The sequence below is a fragment of the Periophthalmus magnuspinnatus genome, chromosome 12 (assembly GCF_009829125.3).
Source record: "Periophthalmus magnuspinnatus isolate fPerMag1 chromosome 12, fPerMag1.2.pri, whole genome shotgun sequence".
NCBI classification, from domain to species: domain Eukaryota; kingdom Metazoa; phylum Chordata; class Actinopteri; order Gobiiformes; family Gobiidae; genus Periophthalmus; species Periophthalmus magnuspinnatus.
In genome coordinates, this window is record NC_047137.1 from 4315210 (window position 1) to 4329103 (window position 13894).

The window sequence follows — 13894 nt, forward strand, 5'->3', positions numbered from 1 at the left end:
TCTAAAATGTGTTTGTAAAATCTCGATGTACAATATAAATAATTGTTTGACTATAATAGAAACCGTAGTCAACTGCTAGAATAATTGTTAGTTGCAGCTCTATTTTACATTCTAATTAGTATTTCTGTTTAATTTTGATTTGGAACTTATTCCGTTGCCATCCACCCTAAGTTCAACACATCAGCTTTAAGTGAGAAACTGAGAGCAAGTGCAGAGACACTGTAAATGAATATGTATGAGGTCTTTTTCCAAAGGTCTTTCACCCAACTCTTGCATTACATTGTGATTTATTAAGCCACAAACTTACATTTTAGTCAGTCAGTTCAATATATATGTCCATTACACAACTTTTATTAACTTAACTCTATGTCTTTGTAAACTATGAGTTAAAGTTACTTTAAAATAAAATTATGTTTTTAAAGCTTAATGATTTTCCAATTCTTCCAAAATCAACATGATGTGATTTAGTGTGATTTGACAAATGCTTGATTTTCATTTATTGATTTGGTATAAATCTTTTCACTAAAACACATACAATCCTACTTGACTTCAGTAATAATAGGAATAACAGCTTTGTATTGAGTACAACTTTTGATAATCCTCCTCTCTTTGCAAGTTTGGCAAAAAAGCCATTTATTACTTAATATTTTCCTCCAGAATTTGATCTGATTTGGTCTAAAACTATCACAGAAACACACCAAAGTCTCTCTGTCTGTCTGGGCCAGGCTCTCAGCTCACAACAGATGTGCTCAAGAGGCCACTCAAAAAGAACCAAGGAGCAAATCTGAGCCTGTATCTGAGGAGGGGGTTGAGCTAAGTCCTTGGATAGCCCCCTGACACATCTCCTTCTCACTGTACCCATTCAGCCTGCCCCCCATGTCCACTCTCTCCCTGCTTTTGCATGACAAAACCTCCCCAAGTCCATGGCCCAGAATGATACTTGTTGAGGTGTGGTTTGATGCCTTTTAAGTCATTGACCAGCTTCTCCACAGCCCACAAAGATCTTCAGAATCTTTGTAGAGATTAGAAGCAAGAGGAATCACACAGCCACATCTCATCTCACAACCTGATTTAATTACTCCGGCAGAACTTGGGTCTATGATATTAACAAACCCATTTACTGATCTTTAAAATATGGAACATTAAACAACAAACATATATATTTAGACTTCCCCTTCGTATTCTTCTAACTGCAATTTGTAAAGCAAAATTACAAGCGAATTGAACATATTTTATGTGTCAAAACGATTATATTGAACAAGCAAATTTGTACTCTAAAATATGACGTACCTAGGACCACTCAAAGGTCCTAAGAATATTACTTTTTTTTTTTTTTAATTAAAAGCATTTGGCACATACTGCCGGACCGGTTGGTGGTTTCTGGTATGTCCTCTGGGTCGGAGACCGGAGTGAAACCAGTCTACTGTTTGTTTCAGAGAGGGGGAGGTGGGAGTGGGGCGGAATCAAAGGCTTCAGACCTTTTTGTTTCAATCTGAAAAGGAGCTAATGGCCGGCCATCGCAACTTGGGATCTGAATCCACAGGGTGCCCCGAGGCCAGAAGGCACAATTGTCCCCCTCTCTTCCCCCGCAGTGCGTCTTCCTGCTGCATTCTCCAGCCAACGCGCATCTGCACAAGCCCGGGCTATTGTAAGGACCACCATCAATAAACTCATCAGTAAATATAACTGTAGACAAAACACGTAATTTAATCACAAAGATTGATCCATCACAGAACAACTCCGGAGCTAAGGTGTCGAAAAATGCTACCATTATGTGTGCTGTTTGGTGACAAAGTTGCATTTGTATTACAACATTGCACACTGAATATTTATTTAATGGAGGGTCTCAGGGCTGCAGATAAATGCAGATGTTGAAACGCAGGTATTTTTGTCACCAAATAGGAGTCCGCGTCATCAATGAGCATGCGCAATGCCAGCATTATTTTATTTACAAATTACCTCATTATTGCAGGAAATTCAAATTGTTGTGTTGATTGGCATTCGACAATTTAGTAGGTCCACATTTCAAGCCAGTGAAACATTATAATGACAATACTGCGGTTTGTTGCCTCTAAACATATGGAACAACTGGAATTATGCCACTACTAGTCTAAGTCTGGGCTGACAATCACATCGATTTTAATATCAAAGCACAGCCCCATAAATTAGATAAACAGTATTTTCTTTTGTTTAAATGTGTAATTTTAACTGTAAACTATGTGGGCATGTAGGCCTACAATTCATATACGTTACCCATAATATGGCGTGCAAAAGCTGTCCTGTAGACCTACTACGCTAAAATATTTTCCTTGGCCTGGGCACGCCTACTAATTGGGGGAAAACAAGGTCATTCACAACTTCATCGTCAGCTGAGAGCAATTGTTCCGGACAGCCAATCAGCGCAGAGAACAGGACTCGTCCGTCAAACACCTCCTCATTTGTGATTGGAAAAACCTGTGGAGGCCGAACTGAGCTCCACATTTGAGTTGAAACCAGGCATGAGAGTAGTGGACTTCATGGATTAGGCCGAGGAGTTTGCAGACTTTGAAACCAGGTTTGGGTTACAAAATTAGTTTCTCCTGGGATATTGGAAATTTTCATTCTTTTAACAATTTCTGAACGAAGTGACTGGAAAGTGCCTACTTTTTGACTGGCCCACCAATTTTACGGGTGTTTGGTTCGTGTCGCTTGAACATGTCTGAAAGATCCCAGAGCCCCGCGGCTGAGTGCCAGAGTCGACCATATGATTTCAGTCGAGCCAACTTATGTCCACAGGGCTTGGGGCAAGAATCTTTCCAGACAACACCCGGTCTCCTGGCGGACCCCAACCTGCTCTACAACAAGTCCGCATACGGTGGAATCCCCTCGCAGGCTTTCTTTCCTTTTGCCCCAATGGGAAGTGACTATCGTGGATCGGACCAACAGCAGGCCGTGGACCTGGCCCAACCGAAACCCTGGTACCCGTTTGCAGCGCCCGACTACGTGAGCCAAGTACCTGGCGCAGCAACAGCCACACAGCCCGCCAACTTGAGTCCCCCGATCGCCCAGACTCCACAGGTCAAGCTACCTGAGATCAAGGTGGAGAAGGACAGCGAGGAGGACTACTCTGCAGAGGTTAAGATTCAACAGTACCCCACCCCTCCGACCTTGTCTCATGGGGTCTTTTACTCTGCCCCCTGGAATCCATCTTTTTGGCCTGGGCTTGCGCACATTACGCCCCGGGACAACAGTAGCGGTCAGAATCCGTCCACACCATCCTCCGCGTCATCTCCATCCATGTCCCCTTCTCCCCCGAGCAATGGCCATAACGGGAATGCGTTTTTCGGGAGTGGGACACTCACGCAGGGTGTCACCGGGCACCAGGGCCAGAATCCAGCTTCATCAGCCCGGAGCAGCGGCTCTTCCAGCGGCGGCTGCAGCGACTCCGAGGAGGTAAGAAAAAATATAACGCGCACACACACGAAATGGAGAAAAAAAATATGTAATAAATGCGCAGTGTATAGTTTGACATGTGCAATATGCAGGAGAGTCTCACCACGGAGGAGCTGGAGCAGTTTGCCAAAGAGCTCAAACACAAGCGCATCACTCTGGGCTTTACGCAGGCCGATGTTGGACTGGCCCTAGGAAACTTGTATGGTAAGTTTGCTCATAGAGCAAATGGGACACACTTGAATACGTGCATTTTGATCTATGGTTTGTTTCCACTTAGGAAAGATGTTCAGTCAGACAACCATTTGCCGCTTTGAGGCTCTACAACTGAGTTTTAAAAACATGTGTAAACTGAAGCCCCTGCTCCAGAGATGGTTGAATGAGGCTGAGACTTCAGAAAACCCCCAGGATGTAAGTACCACCTCAAAAGGCACTACAGGGCAAATTGTGCCACCCAGTGTTTTTTTTTTTTTTTTTTTTTTTTTTTTTTTTTAATGCGACACTTATTATTCATGGTGCACTTTCTACATTTGTGACCCGAATTTCTTAATTCTTCAGATGTATAAGATCGAACGTGTGTTTGTGGACACCAGAAAGAGAAAAAGGAGGACAAGTTTGGAGGGAGCAGTACGTTCAGCTTTGGAGACATATTTTGTGAAATGCCCCAAACCCAACACACAAGAGATCACCCACATCTCTGATGACCTGGGACTGGAGAGGGATGTAAGTGCATATGTTATACAAATGATCCAGGTAATCCACATTATGAAGCACAAACATTTATATTTTTTTCCCTCCCAGGTGGTTCGTGTGTGGTTCTGTAACCGCAGACAGAAGGGGAAAAGGCTGGCACTACCTCTGGATGAAGAGTGTGATGGGCAGTACTACGAGCAGAGCCCCCCTCTCAACATGGCACCCTCTCCTATCCCCAGCCAGGGCTACGCTGCCCCCAGCTACACCGGAGCCACTTCTGCACTATACATGCCCTCCCTGCACAGGCCAGATGTTCTAAAGCAGGCCATGCACCCTGGCCTGGTGGGGCACCTGACTGGATAAACTGTCAGAACCACGGGACTAAATGAAGAGGGTCACTAACGCCTGATGCAGAGTCATGTGAGAATATTACTTCAGTGTTAAATGACTGTACAGACTTTGGTGCATGAAGTGAAAAAGCTAAATTTTGTTTTGTACTTGGATTTTATATTTTACCAATGGGTATTTTTCTCTATGTAGTTCTCTATGAACTCTTGCAGCAATAATGAGTATTATTGCACAAAATGAATGTCTGTATTTTAAACATGTGGTTCTAAATGCGCGTTGATTATTAATTTGCAGTCAAAAAAACATTGGAAGCAGCCTCATTTGAGGAACTGATGTCAGGTGTCTTTAACTTTTTTTTATATGATAAATGTTCACTGCGGATGTCTTGTTTTGTCAGTGCTAATTTAGCAGGAAATCTACCTCATGTGACCTCAAGTGTCAATGGGACAAACTGAGTGCCTTACTATGTGTGAACACTTGTCAATAGATTGTAAATGGACTTAAATTATTTATTGAAACTGTGGAACAGCTGCACAGGTATGTTGTCTGCTCTGTAGTCTTTTTACTTGCTGTCCATATCTTCACATAAAATTCTGACAGTAAACTCTTTGCACATTTCCATGTTTAGTTTCCTTTTAACATTTTCATGTAAACCACAATGTGTAGATCTATGAAATTTTATTTACTTAAATAACACAGAATATGAGGTACTTGTTTACAACAGGAAAACAAAATCAGCTGTTAACATGTAGAATAGGTTGTTTTTTTTTTTTGGTTTTTTTTTATTTTTTTTTATCAAGTGATAACATTTGAAATATCCTCTTTTCCACTGACAAGTCATGATGAAACTTGTCAAATGGTCATTTTCAGCTACTGCAGTATTGTTGCTCTTTTCTTTCTATCCTGTATGCATAAATCTTTTAGTCATTTTTTTTTCCCAGGTGAACTAATGATAATTTAACATGCAAAACAAGTCAAAGTAAAGTTTCAAATATACAGTATACAAAAATACAAGTGTGCAAACGTTTCATACATTACTCCATGCATGCAAGTCTGTGTAAACTTTCCTCTGAGGTAGGCAGTGATACTTTGTGCAGATTTTACAAAGTCTTTCTCTCCAGTCTGTGCTCAGCTTCACTTTCCACTCTCGCCTCCACCTGAAGAACTCCTTGTAGCGCATTGCATCTGCTGCCAGTCCCTGCAGGTAAGTCCCTAGGTCTTTCATTGAGGCAAAATCGTTTACATGAATGAAAGAATGGGGTGGAGCTACAGCTTTGTAGTCTTCAGGTGGGGGCCCCAACACTACAGGAATGGCACCACCCAGGTACGCATTCCTCCACAGCTTCTCCGTAATATAATCCTTAAAAACTGAGTTTTCAAATGCCAAGTAAAAATAACAGCGGGAAATGGTAGACAACAGCTTGGCAGCAGGTAGGTGGGCCTTCTTCCACCGACCGTATACTGTGATCTTGACAAAGGCGCTGAGCTGTCTGTAAATCACACTTCTCTTATGGCGACGGTTAAAGTTGCTAACCACCCAACACACCAAACTGGTCTTGTTTGTAACGACGTCATCAATTTCTCCATCCTGTGGTTGCAACTCACCATAGGGTACTGTGATGTCTGCATCTCTTCTATAGCTCATGGTCAAGTTAAAGACATTTGCAAATTGTCTCACATTACCATGGTTTTGTGGGGATTCTAAAGACATCCATAGCCACCTCTGTCCCAGTGGGCGCGTAAGATTCAAGGGCAGTTTTTGTTTCTTTGAGGCCAGCTCCTTTTGGTGGAAAACAACAATGTCAGCATTTAAAAACTCAGAGCGATGATCCACAACATTACAACCAGGGATCTTGTACAGGTGCCAGCAGACGTCCCCATCCAGAGGGTATGCTTTGCCAAAGGGCCAGTGCCAAAGAAGAATGGTGACCGGTCTATTATTGGTACTTGCACAGCCAGTGGTACCATTTTTAGTCCTAGTTTCTAAATACCCAGTCCCAGACAGAAGGCATATGGCACAAAAAGTGAGGTACAAGAGGGTCTTCTGGTTCCTCCTGCGAATGGCCTGAAACAGAAATCTAACCATTAGTTTAAGCCATCACCAGAGTCATAACAGTGCATGGGATATCCTATATTTCTGCTGGCGTGTATCATTGACTCATTGTCATTTGAGTTTTATTATTTTGTATGGGGCTGCCGATCTTGATAGCAAATAAGTTCTATACAGACTACAAAGCCATCCCAGAGAATTCTTGGTGCACACAACACTGAACATTTTAGTCAAATGCACCTATTTTATATCATATTTTGGTTACAAAACTTCTCCCAAATTCTCCATTCTCCTACTTAACCACAAAAGTCAGTCACATTTACAGCAAATGTGGTCTGATACTCAAATGTAGCACTTTCATCTTTTGTAATATAAGGCATAGGTGCTACTTTGATCTGAAGAGTAGGCTGTGGGATTAAATTGGGTTTGTGCACCAGATGATGTAAACAGAGTTTAGTATTTCATCTGTGAGGTGTTTCCAAACCATATTTGGACTGAATGCCTCAATTTCCTCCCAGTATTCTTTTGAAATGTTAATCATTTCAATATTTAAGAGTATAATACACAAATAAATGTAGCTGTGGCAAAAGTCTTGCTCTTTTCTGTTTCTTATTTGAAGGTTGTCCTTTAAAATGACAAAATGTGTTGTGACCGCAAAATGAAATTGAGGACTTACCATCATGAGGCTTGTCTTCCTCTGTGTGAATCAGAGCATGAAGGGAGTTAACTTCTGCTGCTGCTCACAGCTTCCTTTATTTGACTGGTGTTGTCACCAGAAATGACGCATTTATTTACTTTTTAAAATGTATTTACTTTTTTTAATGAAAAAATTCTGAATGTACCAATGCATTACATGCATTACATTACAGCCACACTATAACTTTTTAGCCAAAAAAACTGACCCAAATAAAAGGATGTTTTGTTTTCATTTTGAATGGTTTTATTGCGCTGAAAAACACGTGCAGCTTCACAAATCTGACTCCTGGGGGAGGCTTGTTTTCATGGAAATGTTGGCTATGTTGTCCTTTGGCTATAATACTCCACAGTATCGCATAAAACTAATTTATCTCTGGAGAGAAAGTTCCTAAGTATGGTTTTAACTTTCTATTTTCATGGAATCAAGCAGGTAACATGCCATTTCTAGAAAGTTACTGTACCTTTAAATTTAAAAAATCCATGGTTACTCCTGTTTGGCAGTGTGTGTTTCTCAACATAGGATGTGGTTAAAGATTTAGCTGCTGAGAAACAGTTTTTCTTTTTTCAGCCATTGAGGCCCCTGTAGCTTGACATGCATGCAAAAGACACAGAGGGGTGTGCTAAATACAAGCTAATAAGCAAATAGCTGACATCTTTCTGAGCATAACCACAAAAGAGTTAACATAGATGAATATGACAAAAAACATTCTGCACTTCTGAACAGATCCACTGCTCTCTGCCAATTAGAGAGTTTGATACTCCTCTATGTGCGAATGTATGCTAGAGTATCTACTCTAATAATACTAATAATGCCTACACCCATATACTGTAAGAAAAATACTGAAGTCTACAGTAAAGAGCAGTGCTGTATTTGTCACCAGAAATTAATTTTCTACACACATTTTTACTTGTAAATGTACACCTCATATTGCTGAAGGGGCTTTTTAAAGATGCACTATGTAAATTGTCTGGTGGGTGATTTGCCATAGGCCTGTGCTTGTCTCCATTGAAATGCTATTGCTTTGTCTGAAATGTTCCACAATAGCCAATGGCATTAAAATGAACTCTCTTGCATTTATTCAAATAGTACAACAGTATATTACGGCCATTTATAGCAGATTTTTTAGTTTAAACACATCACTTTGTAAGAAAAAAACACACACATTTGCCAGAAAAAATCTAATTTGCCAGAACACCACAATAATGGATGTAAACAGTGAGCTGCATGCTATGAGTAGCGTACAAGCAGTCATGAGATGATCAACCATATCCTATATGGTTGCAGATTTGCATATTTAAACTAGAAAATATGTTATCCTATTTCCTATTTCTGCACTTTATATAAGTGGCCCTTATACACTGTCATCTTTCCATGGAGAAAGATAAGTTTAAAGGGGCACTGTCTAACTTTTCTGGTGGGGAGGGTTCTCTATGTTAAGATGTCATTGCTTTGCCTGGAATACCTCATAATATGGCATTTACACATATGTATAGCATTTATTTGATTACAGATGTTTTTACTTCTCAAAAAACTTGAAAAACATGCAGTCTTACTCTCTTGACGTTGTCGTAGGCATCATCTGCTTGTCTCCATAGTAAATAAGTTACAGTGGAACATTTCTGGTAAGCAAGAACATTGCATGGAGACAAGCAGCTGAGCCTCCACCAGAAATGTTACAGTGCACCTTTAATGTCGTATTGTTGAACATTCTAAGCAAAAACATCTCTATAGATGGACTGGAGGACATAAGTAGCCTTCTAGCGCCACCCATTTCCATCAAATACAATTAAGGAGTCAAAGTCGGTGTTCCTGAAAATTCTGATCCCCCTGATCAACCTGTGTTGTATCATTATAAATCTTTTCTTGTGAATAATAACGGTTTGCAATCTGTAGAAGTTTTAGACATAAAAAAGAAACATAGCATGAGAACATTGTGAATCTGATGAATAAGACACAAACTCTTATGTGGTTTTATATTAAAAATATACATCAGAAAACTGTCTGCTATAGAGGGAAAAAAAAACACACTGAACCTGATTTGAAAATATAATTAAATTAATATCTGATGTTTTCCAAAATTATAGCCTATTGTAACTGTGTGTGTTTTACACTGTCAGCTGTAATGCCCAAAAACGAAAATGTAATAGTACCAGCAAAAAAATAAAACTATCCTGAAGGGGCGTAGTGACCAGGCAGGAGACAAGCAGGTGGACCGTCCACCACAACAAAAATTGCACAATGCGTCAAAATCCTACAAATTGGGTTGGACAGAAATTTTAATTTTATTGGGGAATAAGGAAATCCATACCCAAACAATTATACAATTACTTGGTTTGACCACATTTTTAAACAAATACACTGCTGGAACATTGTAAATATTTGAAAATAAAATAACCATAATACTCAACCATGTGTTTTTTGAAAGGAAAGGAGTCTTGTACTGCTGAGCTTCAGTTTGCCATATGATTGTGGGGATAATTTAAAGTAAAAATAAACTACGCAGAGAGAATGGGACATTTGGACTGGTTGGTTTACAAATGGTTGCTTACATGGGACTTTAAAACACCCTTTTCAGTAAATACATGACAGATGACTTCAGAAAATTCAGAACTTCTGAGGATAAAGATAGCTAAATAATGCTGTGGATTTTCCTTGTATCTACTTCTCATGAAAATAGGCCTACCCTATTTCAAAATTAAATTCAAATTAAATTCAAAATTATAGTTCCTGCCTCATCTGAGAGAGGAACATATCCAAACCCAGTGCTTTTCCTTACCTCTCTGTTTTTCTGAATCACAGAAACTCCATACCCTGTGCTGCATTCCTGTCAAATGACGACATTCTTAGTTGTTCATGAATGAATGCTGATCAACCACTTCAAGCATAGGCTTATGAATAAAAAAAAAAAAAAAAACTACTGAGGAGACAGGAGACATTTAAACACAACACTGCTGACAAGACAAGGTATTTACTGTGGCATGTTATTGTTGTTTTAGCAGCGGTACAGATGATGTCATATTGGGAGTTGGATAATAGTATCAATTATATGGTATTTTATTGATACATTTTACAGTTGTAGAATCTATCTCAGGAAAATGTCCACTGTTTGAATGTTTATTAGATAGAATTATTCAGAACACAAAATCAGTAGCCTACATTTTTCCTTCCTGCTCCCCATTGCCCTGTAACAATTGTAACAATGGGTATAATATGTTTGTACCAAATAGGGCCAAACTCCCACATGTTACATGTGGGAGTTTGGCCGTATTTGGTACAGACATAGTTAACAAAAGCTACTGTTCTATTTCCGCAAATAGCACAATAGAGCTTTCCCCCACTTGGAATTTATGAAACTGCATATAATGTTGTTGTGTCCTTGGGCAACACATCTAATCCACTTTGTACACAGATGTATCTATGTGTATGTTTGTAAGTGTTCAACGGGGCAACATATGCACCATAATTGTTCATTAGCATGCACTTTGCTATCTGTATTTTATCAATTTGAATTGATAAGGGCCATGACAACAGGAAGAGAGCAGTAATGACAGTGCCTGGAGGTGACCTGAAGACAGAGCTTTTGGACAGACTATGCTAGAACTCAGAGCCAGACCTACAAGTTGGACTGGTAGTACCACGGGGTGTGTACCTCTTCACAGGTGTGGCCAACACTCAAAACACACACATACAACGCCAAAAGGAAGCAGAAGAGCAGGTGCAAACTTGGGTGATTTGTACATTTTGCTAATGTAAGTACATTTTATGATTTATGAATGTTTCACATGTTAGGTCCCTATGTTAAGTGTTTGTTGTTTTGCAGTGTCTCTTTTGTGGACTGGTGATCAGAGGACACACCATTGGTGGAGATATAAGGATGGCGGAAGAGCCGAAAATAGAGCTCTTTGTCAAGGTAAAAAGTAGTATATGTGTTTTGATGTAGTCCAGATTTTTACATACATTAGAGTCACTGCTCTTATGACCACACAACAGCAAAAAATAGAAAACTAATCTTTGTATGGAAAAATACAATTACCACATTCATTGTTAATACTATACATTTCAATAGCTTCCCCAAATGGGGTACACCCACCTTGGCACACAACTTAATTTATATTTAACAATAACTAAAATGTAATGTCAGCCTTGGTTTGCCCTGGTTCAGTCTCACTTAAGTTTAAGTTACAATAGTTTGAGTCTCCATAGGTTTCAGAAAGATTAAAAAATTAGGATTGTTGCCAAAGCAATTTGAAATATTTATATCAATTTATGTCTTTTGAATGGTGAAAAGTCCCCAAATGTTGCCTTTAAAGGGAAGCTGAAAACATGAATAGTAAATACATAGCAAACACATCTATTGAATAGTATTTTCTCATAGAGCATGCCTAGAATACACTTTCTTTGTCCTTCTTTCAGATGTTAAAGTAGAAGACTGCTAAGATTGACTCAGGTTAGATCAGATATAAATACAGGTTTGCTCAAATTCTTTGGAGGTTAAACAGCACAACAGGCAGGGCAGGAATATAATGTGGGTTTAATGTGTTTGATAAGAGTAATTATAATAAGTGTCCTTTCAAATTAGGCAGATTGTTTTTGTGTTTCAGGCAAGCAGTGATGCAGAGAGTGTTGGCAACTGTCCATTCTGTCAACGACTTTTCATGATTTTGTGGTTAAAAGGAGCCAACTTTACCTTGACAACAGTAGACATGAAGAGGTATGATAAATATTTAACAAAAAAAATAAAATAAAAATCTTGTCTTTTATTTTATTTTCTCTGTGAATAGTAAGGGGGGAATAAGAATCAACAATTACACCGTCACACAATGTATTGGTTGGGGTGTATGTAGTCACCCAAGTTGGCTGATATTATCTGAAAACCAATTAGTAATCTAGTTATGACACTGCATTGTGCTGTAGGCTCATGACTTATCTTTGAGACACAGCATACTCATTTGCATCAAAGCTTAGCCACAGACAGAGGACTGTGAAATGTCCTAACCATGCTATAAGGAGTACCATATCCTAGCAGGGCCAAGCTCCACTGACTACCACAGCTTTACACAACTTCAGTTTAGTTAAAGTTAGAAGAGCCTTGTCGCATACGCATGCACAGGGATGCACCACCACCAGCACCAGCTGATAGCAGGGTAAGGAACAAACAAGAAAAAGAAAAAAAAAAACAAAAAAAACAAATGCTGGTTTAAAATGTTATCATTTTTTTCCCCCTTTTACCTACAACCCCAAAATAGAAGGGGAAAATATATTGAACTGAGAAAATGGAGCCCAAATTATGCACCTTTTTTCACTTGCTGCTCAGGGCTTCCATAAAAAGCTAAATATTTCATTATCTTAGTATAAACATTTTAACCATTCATTGCCTTGTCTTAGGGCCCCAATTTTGTTGAGGTCTTTGGCCCCTGGATCCCAGCCACCCTTCCTTCTCTACAATGATGAGGTCAAAACAGACACCAATAAGATTGAGGAGTTCTTGGAGGAGACATTAGCACCACCAAAGTGAGCGGCATTTTGACCCATATTCTCTAAATAATGACATTAAATAAGTGTTAAGGTTAAAATGTTGTTTATGCTCTCTATCTTTCAGCTATCCAAAATTGTGCTGCCGTTACAATCAGTCCAAAACTGCTGGTGAAGACATTTTCCGCACTTTTTCAGCTTATATCAAGATCTCCAATGGATTACATGACCGTAAGTGTATCATTACATCTTAAATGATAAAGTAACTGGGCAAACCATTCATTTGTGTACATTTTGTTTTTAGAACTGGAGAAGAATTTTTTAAGGTCTCTCGCAAAGTTGGACACATATCTCCTGACTCCTTTGGAGCATGAGTTGGACCAGAATCCAAACCTCACAGAATCCAAGCGGCTCTTCCTGGATGGAAATGAGCTCACATTGGCAGACTGCAACCTGCTTCCTAAACTCAACATTGTCAAGGTAAGATATTATCATAATGTTATACTTTTTGTTTATGGCCAGTTGCTGCATTTGCAATAAGATGTTCCTGGCCAGACATGATTTTATATATTTCCATGTTTAGTACAAAGGACAAATTTGGTTATTTGAGCTTTATATTCTTTTTTCTGCAGGTTGTGTCTAAGAAATACCGTGACGTGGACTTAAGAGCCCTGAAAGGAATCTCACGCTACATGGAAAATGCCTACGAAAGGAAGGAGTTTCGCTACACCTGCCCTCAAGACGCAGAGATACTGAATGCTTACTCAACTGTGGCTACTCACTGGGAAAAATAACACCATTTTTTTTTGTAACTGTATATATTAAAATAAATAAGTAGAGTGCATTAGTCAACAGACCTGATGGAAAAAAACCTGTATGGAAAAGTAGTTGAAACTGTAAATGTATAACTGTCTGTTTTATGTAGCAAAGCTATAGATTTCTTATAGCCAATGCAATAAATAATAACATTTTCATGATGTTTATAATAAGTCTTTTTAATGGCTGTATTGCACTTCATCTTTTGGTTATATGGCAATGAATAATTGATAAAATAAAAACACATTCAGGGGAGTTAAATGTGTTTTAAGTATAGCCTTAAAATTATGCAGGGTGTGGTGCCTGCACAAGATGAAACATGCTTATTTCATGTGCATGTTCAAGAATAAGGACTAACTTATTCTTGAACATTATAAAATCTGGTTTAT

At 39.1% G+C, this 13894-nt stretch overlaps 3 protein-coding genes across 3 annotated transcripts; 2 read left to right on the top strand and 1 right to left on the bottom strand.

Moving 5' to 3' along the window:
• Positions 1 to 2461: 2461 nt before the first annotated feature.
• pou5f3 (POU domain, class 5, transcription factor 3) lies at positions 2462 to 5091 on the top strand. The gene is made up of 5 exons (XM_033976099.2): positions 2462 to 3432; positions 3525 to 3636; positions 3710 to 3840; positions 3988 to 4152; positions 4231 to 5091. The coding sequence occupies exons 1-5, from the start codon at positions 2695 to 2697 to the stop codon at positions 4483 to 4485; spliced, it is 1401 nt and encodes a 466-aa protein (XP_033831990.1). The 5' UTR covers positions 2462 to 2694; the 3' UTR covers positions 4486 to 5091.
• Positions 5092 to 5497: 406 nt separating this feature from the next.
• Positions 5498 to 7202, bottom strand: fut7 (fucosyltransferase 7 (alpha (1,3) fucosyltransferase)). Its single transcript, XM_033976398.2, has 2 exons — positions 7197 to 7202; positions 5498 to 6535 (listed from the first exon to the last, which is right to left on the bottom strand). Exons 1-2 carry the CDS (start codon positions 7200 to 7202, stop codon positions 5498 to 5500), a joined length of 1044 nt encoding a protein of 347 aa, XP_033832289.1.
• A 3637-nt stretch (positions 7203 to 10839) lies between these two features.
• On the top strand, positions 10840 to 13536 carry clic3 (chloride intracellular channel 3). Its single transcript, XM_033975961.2, has 7 exons — positions 10840 to 10966; positions 11038 to 11127; positions 11819 to 11928; positions 12603 to 12728; positions 12817 to 12920; positions 12994 to 13169; positions 13322 to 13536. Exons 2-7 carry the CDS (start codon positions 11092 to 11094, stop codon positions 13481 to 13483), a joined length of 714 nt encoding a protein of 237 aa, XP_033831852.1. The 5' UTR covers positions 10840 to 10966; positions 11038 to 11091; the 3' UTR covers positions 13484 to 13536.
• Positions 13537 to 13894: the final 358 nt, after the last annotated feature.